The following is a 20450-nucleotide window of genomic DNA, read 5'->3' on the forward strand; positions in this document are numbered from 1 at the left end:
TGCAATTGGATTATTTGCACTCGTTACAATTGAAAGTAGCAGTCAAACCCTATGCAGAACCTATGTTGTTCTTCTGTTCTTCTCAATCATACTCGACGTAGTCTAGTTCACGCTTTTTGCTCATGGATTTGGTAAGTTTGCGATGTTCTACTTGTAAGGTGTTTCTGATTGGATTGTGAAGTTTATTTGTATGCTTGAGTTTGCAGGAACATTTCTTCTGAAATTTATGGGGTCCTTGCAATATTTTAAGTGAAGCTGACCTTATTGATGCATAATATGGATTGTTTGTTAGACTGTCTTTATCATTTTTATGGGTTCAAATGTATAGATTGGGTGTTTCTGGTGTAGATCGAGCTGATGGTGAATTTGATGTTCGAAATAGTTTTCTTAGTCCTGCAACCCTTGTTATAGGTAGACATACATCTGGTTCAGATGATGCTCTAAGAGGGTCTGTCTATGATCCAGTTTATTATTCTTCCTCTTTGAAGATGTTAATAATTCATAGTGGATAAACTTACCTTATTCTTAAAATTTGGTATAAAAATAATAATGGTTAGTTGTGTTCTTCTTCTGGTCTTTAGAGTGACACAAATGGCTTAATCAAAGGACTGTCAGTTGTACAATTGTGCTAGAAATAAAACTCTAATGACGAAAAAAAGGAATTATAATAATGTAAGTTATAATAACCTAAAATGAGTAAAATTGTGTTTCTTTAGTAACTAGTTGTAAAAAAAAACATTAACCAAAACACATACAAAATGTCTAAACACAACACAAACAGAAAAAAAAGATCTAAACAAGTGGTCGCGTTTTGACTTATCAAAAAAGTGGATTTCATCTCAAAGTCCTAAGTAAAGGAGAACAACCGATTTCCTAGCACTTTTTTGTTTCTTTTAGCACCACTAGACTTTGATGGGATCACAATCAGATATACAAATAAACTCACAAAACAGATCAACGAAATCAAATACCCATACTTATCCAACAATCTTTGCAAGATTAGCCAAGTGAAACAATGTTAAGAAAGTTAAATGATCTCACAGGAGAAAATACATTTTTCGTATTTTTTTCGCAGACGAAAAATGTATTTGTCGCCTACAAAAAATATAAACTTACCCATCAGCGATATGCTACAGTCGAGGCAGAAGAAGGGGACGCTTCAGCGACGTTTGCTTGGATGTCTCGACGTCGGAGTGAGTTCGGAGAATGAAGGAAGAGAAGGGTGGTTTAGTGGTCGTAGAGAAGAGAGGAATGAAGGGGGAAGGAAGAGAAAGGGGAAAGAGAGAATTTTTATTTGAAGGGTATAAGTGTCTTTTGCAATGGCCAAAAGGTTATATTTACAAAAATTAGTCTACCTACCCATGTTAATTTTGGAAATAACCCTATTATCAGGGTTATTTCGTAAAATAACCATCTAATTTGTCTTAATGGTTATTTTTGACCGGTTTTATTTTCAAAATGAGGTTTTAATTAATTTAATTACTAAATTTTCTTTTATTTAAATTTAATAAAAATAAAATAGATATTGTCAATAACTAAAAAAATCTTATCTTATATATTATCGTCTCCATCTAAATCTATTTGGTGCAATTTCATTTTATCTTACAAATCTACCAAATTTAGAACTATACCTAAAAAATAGAATAAAATACAGTATCAAGAAAAAACAATTTTTAATTTTTATCTATTTTCAGTGTAAGCAAAACTATAAAAACAAGACAAATTACAAAGGAAATAGACACTTAAGACAATAAAGATTTAATTAAAAACAATATTAATTCACAAGGAACATAACTTATTCAGAAAACATATAACATGAAAAAAAAAAATAGTAGCGCGAAATGTCATTCTCAACCGACAGGGTACCCTTCCATGCGAATACATTATCATTAAATACGACACATCTGTATGGAATAAACTCATAACTAATAAACAATATATGTTCACTTCTTCGATAAACAATGTGTTCGATGCAATTGCATATTTGTAAGCTATATCCAACTATATGGTTATGAGCTCATTTAATTCAAACAAAACTTACCCAAATGAAATTTTACACCATCTCCACAACAAGTGCTGATGCACCTCCTCCTATATTGGAAACACCACCAACTCCATATTTACCATTTTTCTTCTTCAGAACCTAACACCAATATAAAAATATAATACCTTATTTTTTTTATGAAGGGTTATTTTGATTTAATCTAATGCCCTGTTCCATCTTGGGTTATTTGGATTACTAGTGGCCTTAATTCGATTTGGGTTATTTAAATAATCAATGAGGTTATTTAATATTAATTGATTCTTAAAAACTTTGTTCATCTAGAGTTATAAAAATAGTGGATTATTTGGGAAAAACCTTATTAGGGTAATGATATATATATATATTAAAAGAAATAGAGAGTTATTCGGATTTGAAATATGTTATTGATAAAATGACTTATCGAAGGTTATTTCAACTATATAGATATAAGTTGTTGAAAATTGGATTATTTGAGTAAAAATATATTACGAGTATAAATATATAACAAAAAAATAATTTTAATTTGTACAGAAGATATTTTGATTTATGAATTGGATAACGAAAAATAATTCAAATAACCGGTCTAAATAACCTTTTTATTTGATCAATATAATACTCTTTCTTTATTTTTGTAGGGTACTTTAAAATATTAGATATAATTAATAATTTTTTTTTAGATATTTAACTCAAATAATTAATTTTTTTTCCATTTAACTAAGTTTTTTTCTTGAAAACATAGGATTATTTCTCAAAGCGATATCCAAGACAACCTAAGCAAGCAGGTAATAACAACGACAAATCGCTAATTAAGATTCATGAAACAAACATACCCCTAAAAGTGCGACCAAAATACGGGCTCCACTGCAGCCTATGGGATGTCCCAAAGAAAGTGCTCCACCATGTACATTAACTTTTGCCTGAAGCCACATACATGCATATTTAGTGAAACTGTCCAAAAAGACAGACAGAAAAAAAAGAATTCAGGTCATTATGGAAAACTCACTGGGTCAAGTTGAAGAAGCTTCATATTAGAGATAGGCACAACCTGTCAGAAAAAACATTTATTCAAAATAAGAATCCAATGGTACCCAAAAGAATATATATAGATTGTTTGTTCGAAAGAAAACTTACTGCATAGGCTTCATTAATTTCATAGAAATCGATTTGAGAGGATTTTAAACCAGCATTTGAAATTGCTTTTGGTATCGCAAGGGCTGGGGCAGTTGTGAAAAATATTGGGTTCTGTAGGTACATGGATTTAACTTACTTTAAGTCATAAAATCTTGTTTTAATTTTTGTAACTTTGAATTACCTGAGCAGCATCAGCATAGCCTGTGATCTTGGCAATCACTAGTAGCCCTAGCTTGAGGGCTTTATCTCCACTCACTAAGACTAGAGCAGCAGCACCATCTCTGAGAAAGAAAATTAAAATTTTATATTAAGGAAATATTTGATACTGTTGGAATTTTTAAACTAATTCTATAAATTCCATTAATGAATGGAAATTAGAATGTGGGTAATAAAATTAAATCAAATTCACATGAAATTCATACGTGAATTAAAAGGTGAAATTTGATCCAAATGTTTGAATTAATTAATTTAAATTAATTAATTAAAATGCCTTGATGACCAATTAACAAAATGTTGTTAATTTGTAGCGTGACTTACATGAGTTTGTTATTATAATTAATCGTTATGATAATTTAATATTATTATTAACAGATTAAAAAACCATGTAACGTGAGTATTGCAAAATAAATGTTTTCATTAATTTTGGCAAACAATTACCCTTCATTAAGAAGAAATATTAAGGCAAATGAAGAGGCAAGCAATGCCAACCGTTGGATCAATTGATGATTTAATTAAGTGTTTAGTATTTTAACAATCTAAATAGTCATTCTATCCCACACCATCCCATGGACAAAAAAATACACATCACTTCATCATTTTCTTTCTTTCTCACTCTAGAATTCCAAAAGTCTTCTTCTTGTTTTGTGAGTGTTCTTCGAGTTCTTCGCTCGATATTTTCCGTTGAAACCCGGTGATAGTTCAGGTACTTTATCATGCTCGTTGTGTAGTGATTCCGGTGCTGAATCACTACTAGATTCGTTGTACCCTGGGAGACAGCCATCTGTGATAAGCTCTAGCACACGGAGAGACGGTGGAACTGTTTTAAGGGAAATGTGTCTAACACATGCCTCGAATCAACCATCAAATACGGTGATATTGTTCTTCGTATATCTTATTTTATTTTATTTATTTGTAACATCGTATGTATATATATTTTTCTGTTATTTCAAGACATTATTTCTAACAATCTTAAAATAGTTTCGTGTACTAAGTTATTTAGCAGCTTTTGCCGTCGAAAATCTTTGTCTTTGATGTTTCAGAATCTGAGTCGCGATGTTGCAAAGGAGATGATTGCTTATTTCGATAAGATAAAGTTGTTCATCTAAAGGAATAAAAGAATCTACAAATAAAGATAAGTCTTTATTTATACATATAATGTTAATTATTATTAATATTATTTGTATGAAAGCTTACCTTTATAAGCTAATATTCTAAAGAAAAATGGGGTATATTTATTATACAAAAGTTTTCTAGAAAATAAATTAGAAAACAATAATTTATTTTATTTTTAAATAAATGTTTGTTGGTTATTAAAATTATTAATAATAATGAATAAAAATAAGAAAGTAACTAATATGTTAGCTTTCAATTTTTATAAAATTTATGGTGTTAAAATTAATTATAATTGAAACATATGGTTTCAGTTTTAAAATAATTAATTATAATATATGTACATTCTTAAATTAATTAAGCGTGATAATTAATAAGAATGTGATATGTTTTATTAACGAAATATAGTCTATTTATATATTTATATATGTACATATAAATTGTCTTATATATTTACCGTTTGATTATGATACTAAGTTATCAATTTTGTTTGACAGAGTTTAAGTCAAAAATAAGAGAAAAATAAGTTTCTCTGAAGAGAAGACAAAAGGTCGTAAACAGTAATACAACAATAAAATGGTGCATTGGCACAGTGGTTCAAAGTTCAGACGCAAGGGTGTAAGGAGGTGAAAGGTTCCTAGTTCGAATCCCATTTAGCCAATGATTTCTTTGATGGAACCATTCAAATTTCTTGTAAAGAAATCTGATGAGTTATAAAATGACACTAGTCATTTATGATGGAACCATTCAAATTTCTTTTATAGAAATTATTAGATGAATGGAGCCAATGATTTCTTTCATAAGAAATCTGATGTGTTATAAAATGACACTAGTCATTTATGTTAAAACCATTCCAATTTCTTGTGTAGAAATTATGAGATGAATGGATAGTCAATAATTTCTTGATAGAAATCAGACTAGTTTAAATGACTTTAGTCATTGATGTTGAAACCATTCAAATTTCTTGTGTAGAAATTATGAGATGAATGGGTAGCCAATAATTTCTTGGTAGAAATCAGAATTTTAAAATGACTCTATATGTTGGAGATGAATGAGGTCGATAATGATTTCTTATAAAAAAAAAACATGATTTGTCTAAATGACATTAATCATGAATGTTGAAATCATTATAATTTCTTATGTAGAAATTATGAAATAAATTGAGTATAGAAATTTTAATTTCTTAAGATTAAATAAGTTGTTTGTGTTATAACTTATTCTAATCATGCATTGAAAGAGACAATTATGTAAGTCGAAATATTTTCGCAAGAATTATCTCGGTGAGAATGATCCACCTAGATTTGTTTTGAACATTGTCGCTTCACGTGGATTATCGTTCATAACACGATAATGTAATTACTTCGATTAAGACATGAGGTACGTTTGTAGTTATGTTTTATTTGATTATATTGCTAAGTGTTTATTTATATATATCATGCATATTAGCTAATAATATGATGATTCATGTTATTCATAATAAGTATGATTATCTAGAAATTTATATATATATAAATTAAGATTTATTTTCTATCTATTTTTATTTTAATAGATAATTTTGAAATTTGTCACAAATCATGTGCTCTTTGATTGACAAAGAATTGTTATAGAATGTTAAAGGTCATCTAATTAATTAAGAAACGAATAATTGATGACATGAATACTTATTTTTATAATTAGTTAGTTTTATATTCGATTAAAGATAAATGATCAACATTCTAATTAAGTGTAATAACTAATATTCTAATTAATTATTATGTATTTTTTAAACGGTATTTTTAATGATAAATGAAGTTGTATATATATTTGTTTAAGAATATATATGACATATTATTTATCTGATTACGTTTCTATGTTATTGACTATATATATATTATAGTTGTTTTGTCATCGTGGTGACTAAAATGAAAGAAGAATAATATATAATATCATATATATGGATATATTAATTTTGGTTTAATATAATATATTTGATAATTTTGAAATCAAATAATTACAAGCAAAGTATTGTTTGATTTGAGAATAATGTGGCAAACGTGCCAATATTGCGGGATGCAAACGTGCAACCGAAAATAAATGTTTAAGCGGCTTTGGCCAAAGATGCTTGAAACATTATGATTTCTTTTGTAAAATCATATGATTTGGTGAATATTTATTTGATTAAATATTCTAATTTCTTTTATAGAAATTAAGTGTTGAAATAAATATTTTAATTGATTAAATTTCTTATGTGGAGATTATGTGAAGAATGATTTATATATGAATAAACATTCTAATCTCTTGTATAGAAATTATATTTTATTCAATTAATTATTTATGATATAGTTATCTTATTCATATAAGTATAACAAAATAAATTTGTAAAATAATTGTGTGACAATTTCTTGATTAGAAAATCATTGATTTAAATTATACAAATGTGTGTGATTTAAAAAGGATACCAACACGAATGTGGGGGCAAATATTTTTATTGATTATAACACAAAAATGATTGTGTATATTATGATAAATGTTAAAATAATTTGTTGTTAGAGAAACATGTTCTCTATAAAAGATAAAGTTGCGCAACTTTATAAAAAGAAATAAAATAACAAGAAATGTCTTGTTTATATTTGCTAAAAGTTGGTGTTCAAATCGATATTTTAGATTTGAGGATTTTGAAATCAAGAAACGTGTCATATTTTGACATTATTTTCATAAAATTTTGAAGAACCAATGTCTTCAAAAGAATTTTATGAAATAAATGAAAAAGAAAGTTTATAAAGTCTTGATATGACTTATAACAAATTTTATAATAATGATATGAAAATTTGATCATACTTTTATTAAAAAGTGAATGTGACAATTATATATATCATGAAGACAATGAAAATTATTTCATTACGTGTCTTTTGTACGATATTTTTATCGTTGAAAATTACGATAAAAATGGTTAAATCCATAAAGGATATGAATTGCACTAAACGAAATATCATGTTGTTATCAAATGATATATTGATATTATTAAATGAAAGACTTTACGTCTTAAAGTGAATATGTTTACACTTAGAAGTGCAATCTACGTATGAAAATCTTCTAATAAACTTATGATGGATAGATTAAACGTTATAATCTATATTTTTGACTTATGTCGAAAAATAAAATATTTTTATGTAAAATATATAATCGTTTACACGAAGGCAGAATAGTTCAAAGACATTTTGTCTACTAGTTAGCCAAGTAAACAATATTTTCATAAAAAATAAAATGTTTAAATGGTAAGCATGTACGAATGACTATGCTTCTTATTAGAAGACATTCCAAGATTATCAGAAATTTCTAATTATTGTAATAATAATTTGAAATTAGATAAACTTAGAGTCAATGACAAGTCTAGACATACACGTCTTAGACATAATGTCATTAGACTATACTCTCTAATGGAGTTATCAAATTTGACTATGTAAGTCAAAGATAACATTGTGGATCCACTAATCAAATTATAGAATAGAGAGATAGTTTGAAGTCTTATGAGACATCAGCCTACTATAAGTTGGTATGAAGGAAAACCCAACCTATGCAGACTGGAGATCCCAAGAACTAGGTTCAATGGGACAACCTAATTGTACTAACTTGGAAAGTTATTGTTGAGGATTAATCCTATAACGAAACAATATATATTTTGACGAGGATAAGCATATCGCTTTTAATGATTCTTTGTGAGAAAAGAGATCACCTATGTGAGGGAGAAGTGGGGCCGCTTCGAAAGAATTGCACGGCTCAATTCTAGACCCTCTCACAGAACCAGGCACGTGTTCCATGGCCAAAATGGACACAACCATTAGAGCTTGACATGTATCAGGGAGAATTTTATGTGAAAGTGAGTAATCGTTTACACAAATGGCAGAATAGTTCAAGGACATCGAGTCTACTAATCGGCTAGTAAAGTTATATACTTTCATAAGGGAAGGTTCAAAGGGTTACATCTACCTATCCTATGTAGAATTCAACTGTTGAACTTTTCACCGGGTTAATCTTTCAATTTCCATTAATGTGGGGGATTGTTGGAATTTTTAAACTAATTCTATAAATTCCATTAATGAATGGAAATTATAATGTGGGTAATAAAATTAAATCAAATTCACATGAAATTCAAACGTGAATTAAAAGGTGAAATTTGATCCAAATGTTTGAATTAATTAATTTAAATTAATTAATTAAAATGCCTTGATGACCAATTAACAAAATGTTGTTAATTTGTAGCGTGACTTACATGAGTTTGTTATTATAATTAATCGTTATGATAATTTAATATTATTATTAACAGATTAAAAAACCATGTAACGTGAGTATTGCAAAATAAATGTTTTCATTAATTTTGGCAAACAATTACCCTTCATTAAGAAGAAATATTAAGGCAAATGAAGAGGCAAGCAATGCCAACCGTTGGATCAATTGATGATTTAATTAAGTGTTTAGTATTTTAACAATCTAAATAGTCATTCTATCCCACACCATCCCATGGACAAAAAAATACACATCACTTCATCATTTTCTTTCTTTCTCACTCTAGAATTCCAAAAGTCTTCTTCTTGTTTTGTGAGTGTTCTTCGAGTTCTTCGCTCGATATTTTCCATTGAAACCCGGTGATAGTTCAGGTACTTTATCATGCTCGTTGTGTAGTGATTCCGGTGCTGAATCACTACTAGATTCGTTGTACCCTGGGAGACAGCCATCTGTGATAAGCTCTAGCACACGGAGAGACGGTGGAACTGTTTTAAGGGAAATGTGTCTAACACATGCCTCGAATCAACCATCAAATACGGTGATATTGTTCTTCGTATATCTTATTTTATTTTATTTATTTGTAACATCGTATGTATATATATTTTTCTGTTATTTCAAGACATTATTTCTAACAGATACTTCTAACAGTAACAGATGATGAGTTCAAATCTCGGTTGAATTATTTCATACAGGGTAATGAATAATGTTAAAGATTGAGCTATATTTAAAACAAAAGTGTGAGCATTTTGCAGAAGAAATAACACGAAAGTAATCATTGATGACAAAATATGTGTATAACAAAAAAGACAAGTCAGAACAGGGTTAAAAGGAATATCATTCATACCTTAAGCTAGCAGTATTCCCAGTAGTGATGGTACCTTTTGAAGAAATTGGTTTGAGATTCCTTAACCTTGCAGCATCAAACTGATAGCATAAAAAGATCTCTGTTTATTGTTATTCACTTGTAAGGGATGTCTTTGGTCTTTAGATGAGTATATTAATGAACATAGAATGTTTTTTTAACTTCATGACATGCTGAGAACAAGATATTACTAAAGGGAAAATGTCACATTACCTTCCCGAGGCCTTCATCTTTGTTAACAATTGTTGATGGCCCTTCACTATCTCCTGAAACCTCCACCTGAATATAACAGACAATGATAAAGTTTGGAATTTTCTTCTTTAACTGACAAAAAAAAAAATCCTGTTACTTTGAAACCAATAGAGACTCACAGGAGTAATCTCCAATGCAAAAACACCATTCTCTTGAGCAGCAAAACTACGCTTAAAACTCTGAATAACGTAATTATCCTGTAGAAATCATCCAGAGGCAATGCTATATTATTACTCAAGCCTGAAATGATTTTGTAGGCAAGGATACTAAGGCATTACTTGATCAGGGGTTATTTAAATAACCATGTGGTTATTTTCAAATAAACCTGTTTGACGGCGGTTATGAAAAAATTATTTGGTTAAAAGTAGATGGTATTATGATTGATGAGTATACCCTTGACTAGATTGTGGGTTATGTAGAAATAATCTCAACAAATAACCCACATCAAACAAGATCTAAGTGACTGCAAAATCAATAAAGATAAGTGACTGCAAAATCAAGATTAGCAATTTGCAAAACTTTATTAATACAAATTGAAAAGAAAGATATATGTAATATGCCCAGGTGGGTGGGTAGGAAAACTACCTGATCTTCTCTTGATATTGAATACTCTTTAACACATTCTTCCACAAAAACTACCTGAAATTTTGGCTCGTAATTGAGGTTGTTAGACATGCTTTCCATGCCACCAGCCACAACAACATCATTGATGCCCAATTGAATGCTTTGTGCGGCAAGCATAATTGCTGCAATGAGTGACCAAAAACAAATGTTGATTATTTATTAAAGAAGGGCTCCAATGATATTATAAGATATTTGTAATAGGGATCAACAAACACCTTTCATGCCAGATGCACAGACTTTGTTAATAGTGGTACAAACAACTGTATCGGGTATTCCTGCTTCTATTGCTGACTCCCTAGCGGGATCGTTCCCAAAACTTACACTGAGCACATTCCCAAAGAAAACTTCTTGCACAAGTGATGGGTCAACATTAGCCCTTTCCAAAGCACCTAGAAGATAAATGAAAAATACCCCATTATATAACATATATGCCAGAACCACATGAAGAAATAAGAAAAATCTATTTAGACTGAATGTTGTTGCTCATACTTTGAATAGCTATAGACCCAAGCTTGGTGGCTGTCAAGGTTCTGAGAGAACCATTAAAACGACCCATAGGCGTCCTTGCAACACCAACAATGCAAACATCTTCAAGAATAAAAAAAGATCATTAGACCAAAAGGCCAGAAATCGCAACCAATTGTGTCATAAAAAGTACAACTCATGTCTTCACAGTTTGAATATGATGCAGACTACAAGAAAGAATTCATCTTTTGCACATATTTGTAGGGATCCACTTTGAAGGTAGAATTTAGAACAAAAACATGAAACTGGAATTGGATTTAAATTTTTAGAATGATGTTTGGAACAAGGTTCTAAAATCATAATTTCTAAACAAATCCTATTGTTTGTTGCCTTTTTCTCTGGGCTTCTAAAAGGTCATCTTTAAAAGATTTAAATAGAGTTACGAAACGAACGCGAGATAAACGCAAGATAAAATCATTTTTACAGAAATGGAAGAAAAAAAAGATGAAAAGACAACAACAAAAAAAAATGTTAGATTCCTCATTTTTAGGAATAGTTTCAATTTATCTTCTTCACCTCTTCAATTATCTGTAATTAAATGTTAGAGAATGCTCTTCAATTATACTAGCATTTAGCCCGTGCATTTGCACGATTAATAATATAAAAAACCGTGAAAAAAACTTACGGATAACATTTTTAATTTTATTTTTAACCGTTTTAAGTTTATGGGTGGGTCAACCCACAATCCGACTCAAGATACATTTACTCAACATCATTATATATATATATAGATTAGTTAGTTAAAAAGTTGAACTTATATTAATATTAAAACGTCTCGCGTTTATCAAATTTGGTGTTGAATTTAAAATATAAAGTCTTTGTAGCCTAGTTAGTTAAAGAGTTGTACTTGTTTTGTTAGGTTGCAAGTTCGAAACATACCTCTAACATTTTTAATTTTATTTTTAACCATTTTAAATTTAAAGACGGGTCAACCCACATTCCGACCCAAGTATCCAAATTAACCACAGCTCTCGACCCAGCAATCCGGACACTTTAAAAATTAAGCAACATTATATATATATAGATTAGTTAGTTAAAAAGTTGAACTTATATTAATATTAAAACGTCCCGCGTTTATCAAATTTGGTGTTAAATTTAAAATATAAAGTCTTTGTAGCCTAGTTGGTTAAAGAGTTGTACTTGTTTTGTTAGGTTGCAAGTTCGAAACATACCTCTAACATTTTTTATTTTATTTTTAACCGTTTTAAATTTAAAGGCGTGTCAACCCACAATCCGACCCAAGTATCCAAATTAACCACAGCTCTCGACCCGACAATCCGGACACTTTAAAAATTAAGCATCATTATATATATATAGAGTTGGTGTTGAATTTAAAATATAAAGTCTTTGTAGCCTAGTTGGTTAAAGAGTTGTACTTGTTTTGTTAGATTGCAAGTTCGAAACGTACCTCTAACATTTTTAATTTTATTTTTAACCGTTTTAAATTTAAAGGCGGGTCAACCCACAATCCGACCCAAGTATCCAAATTAACCACAGCTCTCGACCCGGCAATCCGGACACTTTAAAAATTAAGCATCATAGCCTAGTTGGTTAAAGAGTTGTACTTGTTTTGTTAGATTGCAAGTTCGAAACGTACCTCTAACATTTTTAATTTTATTTTTAACCGTTTTAAATTTAAAGGCGGGTCAACCCACAATCCGACCCAAGTATCCAAATTAACCACAGCTCTCGACCCGGCAATCCGGACACTTTAAAAATTAAGCATCATTATATATATATAGATTAGTTAGTTAAAAAGTTGAACTTATATTAATATTAAAACGTCCCGCGTTTATCAAATTTGGTGTTGAATTTAAAATATAAAGTCTTTGTAGCCTAGTTGGTTAAAGAGTTGTACTTGTTTTGTTAGGTTGCAAGTTCGAAACATACCTCTAGCATTTTTAATTTTATTTTTAACCGTTTTAAATTTAAAGGCGGGTCAACCCACAATCCGACCCAAGTATCCAAATTAACCACAGCTCTCGACCCGGCAATCCGAACACTTTAAAAATTAAGCATCATTATATATATATAGATTTCTCACATGTGACCTCTTTTTATTTACATGTCTTTCTTACCTTCTTTCTTGCATTTACTCCATTCATATTAAATCCAAATTATATTAATTCATGATTAATACGAATTGGATTTGAATTAGATTGAATATAATTGAGATAATCCAATTTAACATTTTTCTATCTAATTGTTTAATAGATTTTTTTATTTCAATTATTTTGTTTTATTTTTTTAAATAACTCAACAAAAAAGCATATAATTATTTTTTTAATAATATATTATAATGTTTTATCTATCCAATAATTACTAAAGAAAATAATAAAAAAATTGATTACGGTAAAAAAAATTAACCTAAATGTTGTGGAAATAAACTAATAATAATAATAAATTATTGTGGTGAAATAAAAAAATTAAGAAAAATATATTTTATTTAAATATTTGAATAATCTTAATTCAATCCAAACTAATCCGTATTTAATCAAATTCGAATTCGAATTCAATTCAATCCGGATTCAATCCAATCCGAAATAATGAATCCAAATTAGTATTTTGGATTCAGATCGAATTGAATTTTGAATTATTATGTTTAATGTTTACCCTATTATACAATAATTGTTAAAATTATTAACTAAATCAAAAATATATATATAATTAGAGATCCTATTAGTAAAATTAGGCATTAAGACGATGTAGAACTAATTTTTTATACTAGAAAAATTAAATAAATATGATAAATAAGATAATGTGCTTATATACAATAAAATAAAGTGTTATTAAAGAAATAAATAAATAAACAAAGATAATAAAAAAATTAAAATATATAAGAAAAGTAAATAAAATAATAATAAAAATATATTTGATTGAGATTTTAATATTATATTTGATTTTTTCAGAAAATAAAAGAAATTGAGCTAAAAATATAAAAAAAAAATGCAAGAAAACAAACAAAATCTTGAGTTTTATTACGCTACAGCTAGACCATCCAACAGTTGGCAGACTTACCTAGGATGATCCTAATATGTTTAATTAAGGAATTCGTTGATAATCTCATATATCATCTTAGTCGCCCTGAATTGAATTTTTTCAAAAACTTTGCCTGAAATTCTGAATTTCAGTTTGATTCTTAGTCTCCAGATGCTGCTGAGGATGTGTGTTCTTAATTAATTTGGTTTGAATCTAAGATTTTTCTAAAGGAGATATAAGCCAATTTTAGATATAAAACCATCCATAAATGGTGTGCTTTAAGCTTGTTTGAATTGAACATGTGGCTATTTCGATTTCATTATTCACTATCGATGCCACGACCCTGGGGTAAGCTGGCAAGCCCTCGGGTTAGGGCAGCCCATTTATTTCGAGTACTGAGATGTTTATTTAAATTTATTGCATTTTTTTAAAAAAAAAAGGTGATATTTTAATGGTTTAATAAAAACAATTTGAATTTTTATTTAGTTATAGGTTCAAACTTCACCAAAACCATTATTTTTTTATCAAAATTTTAAACTATACCTAGGGAAATAAAAAATATAGACAATATTTTTCTTCCAAGGCTGGGGCAGCCCATAACTTAGGGGAATGCGACTATGCCTAAACAATTTATAAAAAATCTAAAATAATAATAAAATGACATAATATAATTATTTTAACAAAATAATAAAATAAATTCTAATTCTGAACCTTTTAAGATTTGTGCTTCATGTTAACCTTCTTTAATGATTCATCAAGTTTTTTCAATTTCTAGCCTTTGTCTAAAGTTATAAACATTATAGATATCTTTTAAGAACGGAAAATAAGCTTAATCTTTTTAGTTCGTAAGTCATATCCTTAGATGAACAAAATATGTTTTGAATTACCTTTCAAAATGTTAACCCTTTTGTAATAGAGACGGTCTATTTGTTGGGTTTTGGGCTCATATTTAATTAGAGTTTATATATTGTAATTGGACTTTAAGCCTTTATTGGGCTTAGGAGTAGTAGTTTAGTCTTTTGGCTTTTGATGTACTTCTATAAATAGAGACATTGTAACCTAGGGTTACTTGGACCATTATTCCATGGAATATCAATAGAATGGACGACTCCCCGAGGATGTAGGCATTGTTGGCCGAACCTCGTTATATCTTGTGTTCTTTATTATTCTTTACCACTTTATCTCTATATCTTCTTTTATTGCGTGTTTAGATTAGATCGTTTCTCAACAAGTGGTATCAGAGCATGTTTTGAGAATGTTTAACCTAATCTATTTGTGAAGATATGACGGAAACCCTAACCACCATTGAAGAAGTTGTTGATATTTGTGCTTTTGTTGAAGATGGCTGGTTATTTGAGAAACATTGGTTGGAGAAGAAAAAGGAAAAATTATATATCTCCATATATATCTCTATATATTCCATATATATAGATATTATATTATGATATAATATAATATATAGAGAGGAGCCAAGAATCTTTGAAAGAATCTTTGAAGCGGTCAACAGCTAATACTTTTTCAACTAAGACTTTTCATTTAAGTCTGTTTGATTTCATAAAATAGGTTTAAGACCTATTTGATTCCAATTTTCACAAGTAAGCCTTGTTTGATTTTAATCAAATTCTCAAAGTTTTGTATGCTTTGATCTTGGATTTATATTGAGGCTTGTTTGACTTGAATTTTTCAAATATGGAGATTTGTGTTTATCTTCTAAGAGATTTGATATTCGTCAATATGGAGATTGAAAATTGAAGTTGAAAAAGAAGGTGGAGTACTTATTCGATGTTGCAGATTATAGAAGACAATTGATGCAACATGTAAAGGGTTTTCTGATTAAAGTAGTTGACTTTAATGTTTGTTTGCAAGAGTGTATTTTGATATGTGTGTTTAAGGGTCGGATTTGGATTTCATCAACCTTATGAGTAGGTTTTGATTGACAATTCCGGTAAGTGCTGGTGCGAAGTTGTCAAGTGGGTATTGATGCCTCAAGGGTTCTACCAAGAATGATAATTTCTAAGGTATGAGTTGAGGATGCACTAATCATATATATGGTTTGTTAGATTCTTTCTATGCGGGATTTTGCTAGAAGAATGTGGAAAACAAACGATACATCTTCATGCTTATTGAAAATTAGTTGGAGGTTTTATTATAACCGATTGTTGTCTTGGCATACATGGGTGACATTATTTCACTATGGCGAGGGCTTTGACTTGAAGAAATTCTCGGCTGAAATAAGTTTGGAGAGATTTTTATTTGGAAACCGGTTATTGAAGAAGTCAAATTAAAAGAGGGGTAGAGAGAAAATCTAGTAGTAGATTTTCGCCTACAGCCGCACAGGGTTCATCAAACTGACGATGGAAGATTCAAACAGTGTCCGATTGCGCTGAGATTTTGTCGAGAGGGTTGGTAACTCATTCCTCTACATTTTCAACGGTCGGATCAAGGTTTGGACTTCTCGAAGTTTGTTTTTCTGGGGCTTAAAGTGTCTGCCTATTTTAGTTTTATTTGACTTATTTGGGACCAAAAAGTTTGTATCTTTTTGGTTATGACCTCATCTTATTGGAAGAGCTAATCAAGATGAAGACGGTGGTGAGATTATGTGCTTTTACACTTGACAAAAACATGATCGAATATGGGAAGTTATTATCAAAATGGTGTTTACCGATGATAACATTGTCGACATGTTGACAGGGCAATCCTTCATGCCAAAATTGCAAGATTGCATTGAGTTGGCGGGTGATTAAAGATTGAAACAATTCCAGCTAACACATATTATGAATGAAAGACCAGGAGGAGGAAGACTAATGAAAGACACTTATAAGTTGAGGTGGAGACATCTTGAAAGCAACTCTCAAACGACCGAGAAGAAATCATTGCATTATCTTCTAATGTGAGAAGATAAATAAAAACCTTGAGTGAGATTCCTAGTCATGAAAAAGGGGCTAGATGGGAGACTCGGTTAATTCGAAGGTGATGATTTTGTTACTTCTTTTGTTCTATCTTAATTGTCTATACATTGTGGATCATATATTAGATGAATGGGATGATTGAGACTTTGAATAGGGATTCCTAGTCATGAAAAAGGGGCTAGATGAGAGGTTCGATCAATTCAAATGGAAGGATATTTGATTTCTTTCAGAGAAACTATAGATGATCATTTGAAGCATTGGTGAAGACAATTGAAGAGAGATAGTGAATCTTGAAATAATATTCTTGGATTGCTAGGCATTTTTGGATTCAAGAAACTAGCAGATTGCAAGCTAATTTGGTCAAGGAGAAGAATGAGGTTCAAGTTGATTGAGTATGCAACGTTTAAGGCAAGATGGGTGACAAATACTTTGTCAGATCTTGAGCTAGAGAAAAGAGATGTCGTGATAGCCTAATTTATTCGTTATGAAGTAGACAATAAAGGTTCGTCTTGGGTCTTCTCGTTTTTGATCGATATCTTATTTTGAGGAAGTAGACGATGGAAGTTCGTTTTGGGTGTCCTCAGTTTTCGATAGATATCTGATTTTGAAAAAGTCGACGATGAAAGTTCGTCTTGGGTCTATTCGGTATTTTGCTTTCAGTCGGTTGTTGGACTTGAAAAATAAGACACTCAGTTTGTGACAAACAAAGGTAAAGATTATTTTGACATAATAAAGAATTGTTAATTCTAGTTTCCGCATATGTCAACGGGTATTAACAAAGATTGGGAAGAGTTGTTGAATGTCTCTAGTCGTTGAAGTAGCGTAGTTGCCAAGTTTACTTGGTGTTATAAACTCTATGATTTTATCTTCTAAGGGCTTTTGAACGGAAGTGGAGGTATAATGATTTATCTCGTGAATGGCTCGAACAGTGAAGATTGATGTGTGGCTCATAACTTTTTGATGGCGCGATATACGTAATGGCGGAGATTGTTATTCTTCTAAGGGCTCTTGAATGGAGTGGAGGTGAAGATTGATGGGTACGACTCGTGTATTTCCTAAGGGACGTGAAATTCGTCAAGGTGGAGATTTGTAATTTATTCATCACATCTCAATAAGCGCAGTATTCGCCCAAGGTGGAGATTGTTGGGTTTTGGGCTCATATTTAATTAGAGTTTATATATTGTAATTGGACTTTAAGCCTTTATTGGGCTTAGGAGTAGTAGTTTAGTCTTTTGGCTTTTGATGTACTTCTATAAATAGAGACATTGTAACCTAGGGTTACTTGGACCATTATTCCATGGAATATCAATAGAATGGACGACTCCCCGAGTATGTAGGCATTGTTGGCCGAACCTCGTTATATCTTGTGTTCTTTATTATTCTTTACCACTTTATCTCTATATCTTCTTTTATTGCGTGTTTAGATTAGATCGTTTCTCAACACTATTTAGACGGGAATGTGAGCCATGACGTCAAAGTTCGTTTACCAAACCTAACAAAAACATCGAGCCCAAAAGAATTTCTACAATTTTTCTTTCTTAATTTCTTCTAGAGCAAACTAAATAACACTCTTTAAAAAAGAGCAAAAAAAATATGTCTAACTATTACTAAATTCTATTTCGGTTCCTCATCCTACTCAAGATTTGAGAGAAGTTAGATATTATGCCGATCAATTTTGGATCGCACAAACTGTCATTAAAGATACCTCTAGGCTTGATCGTTGTTGGGTCCATGGTGATATTTGCAATTAATACCTACACATAAACAGCCGGCTGATAGATTAACAGATTAGAAAATGAGATCAAATGAAGTCAATAAAAGAGACAAACAATTCAGAAGCAACCGACGTTAACAGAGATCAAATCAGGCAATGTAATAATAAAAGAAGATCTTACTAAGATTAGATTAGATTAGATTAGATTAGCGGCATTAAACCACATATAAGATTAATTATAGAAATGCAATAAGATAGAGATCACGGAAAATCAAGATATGTGAGCTATTAGCCTGAAAATTATATATATATTTCTGAACCATGCACATTCATGATGAATTCACATGTCTAGATTTGTAGGTATAAGTTGATTTATTACAACAAGAATTGCCAGAAACAGTACCTCCTCGATCGGTCGCCGCCGGACACTGTTCAATAGTCACTAGAAGAGAGAGAGATATGATGAAGCTGAAAGAGACGAATGCACTATTTATAGAAATGAATGATTTGATTATTTTGAAGTGATTAATTGGAATTTTTGTTTTTGTTTTTTTAAATTCTTAAAATGCATTGGTCTCGACTACTACAACTCCACTACTTTAACCTAAAAAATTAAATTATTTAGATTTTTAATTTATTAAATTATTATAATATTAATTTATTTAAATTTCAAATTTTATAAAGTAGAGATATTTTAGTATTTAAGAATTAGAGATGACAATGATGAATCGGGGTGAGTTATTTTATTTGGAGGATTTTTTTACTACAACCCAACCAATTTGGTTTCAGAAAATTCCTACAGGAACTGTTACATTGTATTTTTAAGTTTTTAAAATAAACAAATATATTGATAATGTTATATATTATATATATATTATGTTATGTTAATTATTGTTCGGAGCAAAACTGTGGGAGCAAAACTGAGGGAGACCGAGGGCGAGAACACAAATACAATCCTAGTAAGTTACCGGTCAAACTGGAGAAAAATCGTCCTATATATAAAGTTAATTCACAAAAATCGCGGGGACAAATTATAATTGTTATCCTTAATTAGAAATGGTAGTGATAAATAGAGAAAAACTATAAAAAAAAATTAGATAAAATTTTAAAAAATTATAAAAAACCAATATCAAATAAGCTCGTGGAATGAAGTTTTCTAAATTAAATATATTTTTTTTTTTTAAAAATAATGTTTTTTTTTGTTATATTTAATGGATTATTTTAATTTAATATGAAATATATAGTTTTGTTGTGTGATTAGAGGTTTTCTTTAATTTGATATGAATTTATAAATAATAAATAAATTAGTATAATTAATTATTTTTTATATTATTGTGATGTGAGATTAATCAGGTGAGTTATTAATATGAGAAATATATAAAAGAAAAAACTTCTAAATGATCAATATTTAAGAAAAATATAATAATACAATATTCATATAGTTGTTATTACATATTCAATTCGTTGTTATATAATGACTACGCCTGAATCTTCAAAGTCATTGTTACAATGCCTTTGAAGTGAAGCAAGAGGAAGTATTATTTTTATTTAATATGAAACATATAGTATTGTTATGTGATTAAGACTATAATCTAATTTTGAGGTTTTCTTTAATTTGATATGGATTTATAAAAAATAAATAAATTAATATAATTAATTTATTGTAATGTGAGATTAATCATGTGAGTTATTAATATGACAAATATATAAAAGAAAAAACATCTAAATGATCAATATTTTAAAAAAAATAATAATACAATATTCATATAATTGTTATTATATATTCAATTCAGTGTTACAATGAGTATGCGTGTAATATGTATATATAAAAAATTATCT

The 20450-nt window shown here is 29.5% G+C and overlaps 1 protein-coding gene across 1 annotated transcript; it reads right to left on the reverse strand.

Annotated features, from left to right (window-relative positions):
• Positions 1 to 1735: 1735 nt before the first annotated feature.
• Positions 1736 to 18760, reverse strand: LOC124945209 (acetyl-CoA acetyltransferase, cytosolic 1-like). The gene is made up of 12 exons (XM_047485601.1): positions 18603 to 18760; positions 10974 to 11072; positions 10700 to 10873; positions 10446 to 10606; positions 9980 to 10057; positions 9822 to 9887; positions 9591 to 9670; positions 3336 to 3435; positions 3155 to 3265; positions 3027 to 3068; positions 2854 to 2940; positions 1736 to 2143 (listed from the first exon to the last, which is right to left on the reverse strand). The coding sequence occupies exons 1-12, from the start codon at positions 18628 to 18630 to the stop codon at positions 2054 to 2056; spliced, it is 1116 nt and encodes a 371-aa protein (XP_047341557.1). The 5' UTR covers positions 18631 to 18760; the 3' UTR covers positions 1736 to 2053.
• Between the last annotated feature and the right edge of the window lie 1690 nt (positions 18761 to 20450).

The sequence above is a fragment of the Impatiens glandulifera genome, chromosome 7 (assembly GCF_907164915.1).
Source record: "Impatiens glandulifera chromosome 7, dImpGla2.1, whole genome shotgun sequence".
Taxonomy (NCBI): Eukaryota; Viridiplantae; Streptophyta; class Magnoliopsida; order Ericales; family Balsaminaceae; genus Impatiens; species Impatiens glandulifera.

Coding starts and splice junctions, on each gene's coding strand:
- LOC124945209 (XM_047485601.1), bottom strand. CDS start 18,630: ATGGACCCAACAACGATCAAGCCTAGAG. Junction 10,607..10,699: donor CTGTGCATCTGGCATGAAAG/GTGTTTGTTGAT, acceptor CACTCATTGCAG/CAATTATGCTTGCCGCACAA. Junction 3,266..3,335: donor GCTATGCTGATGCTGCTCAG/GTAATTCAAAGT, acceptor ATGTACCTACAG/AACCCAATATTTTTCACAAC.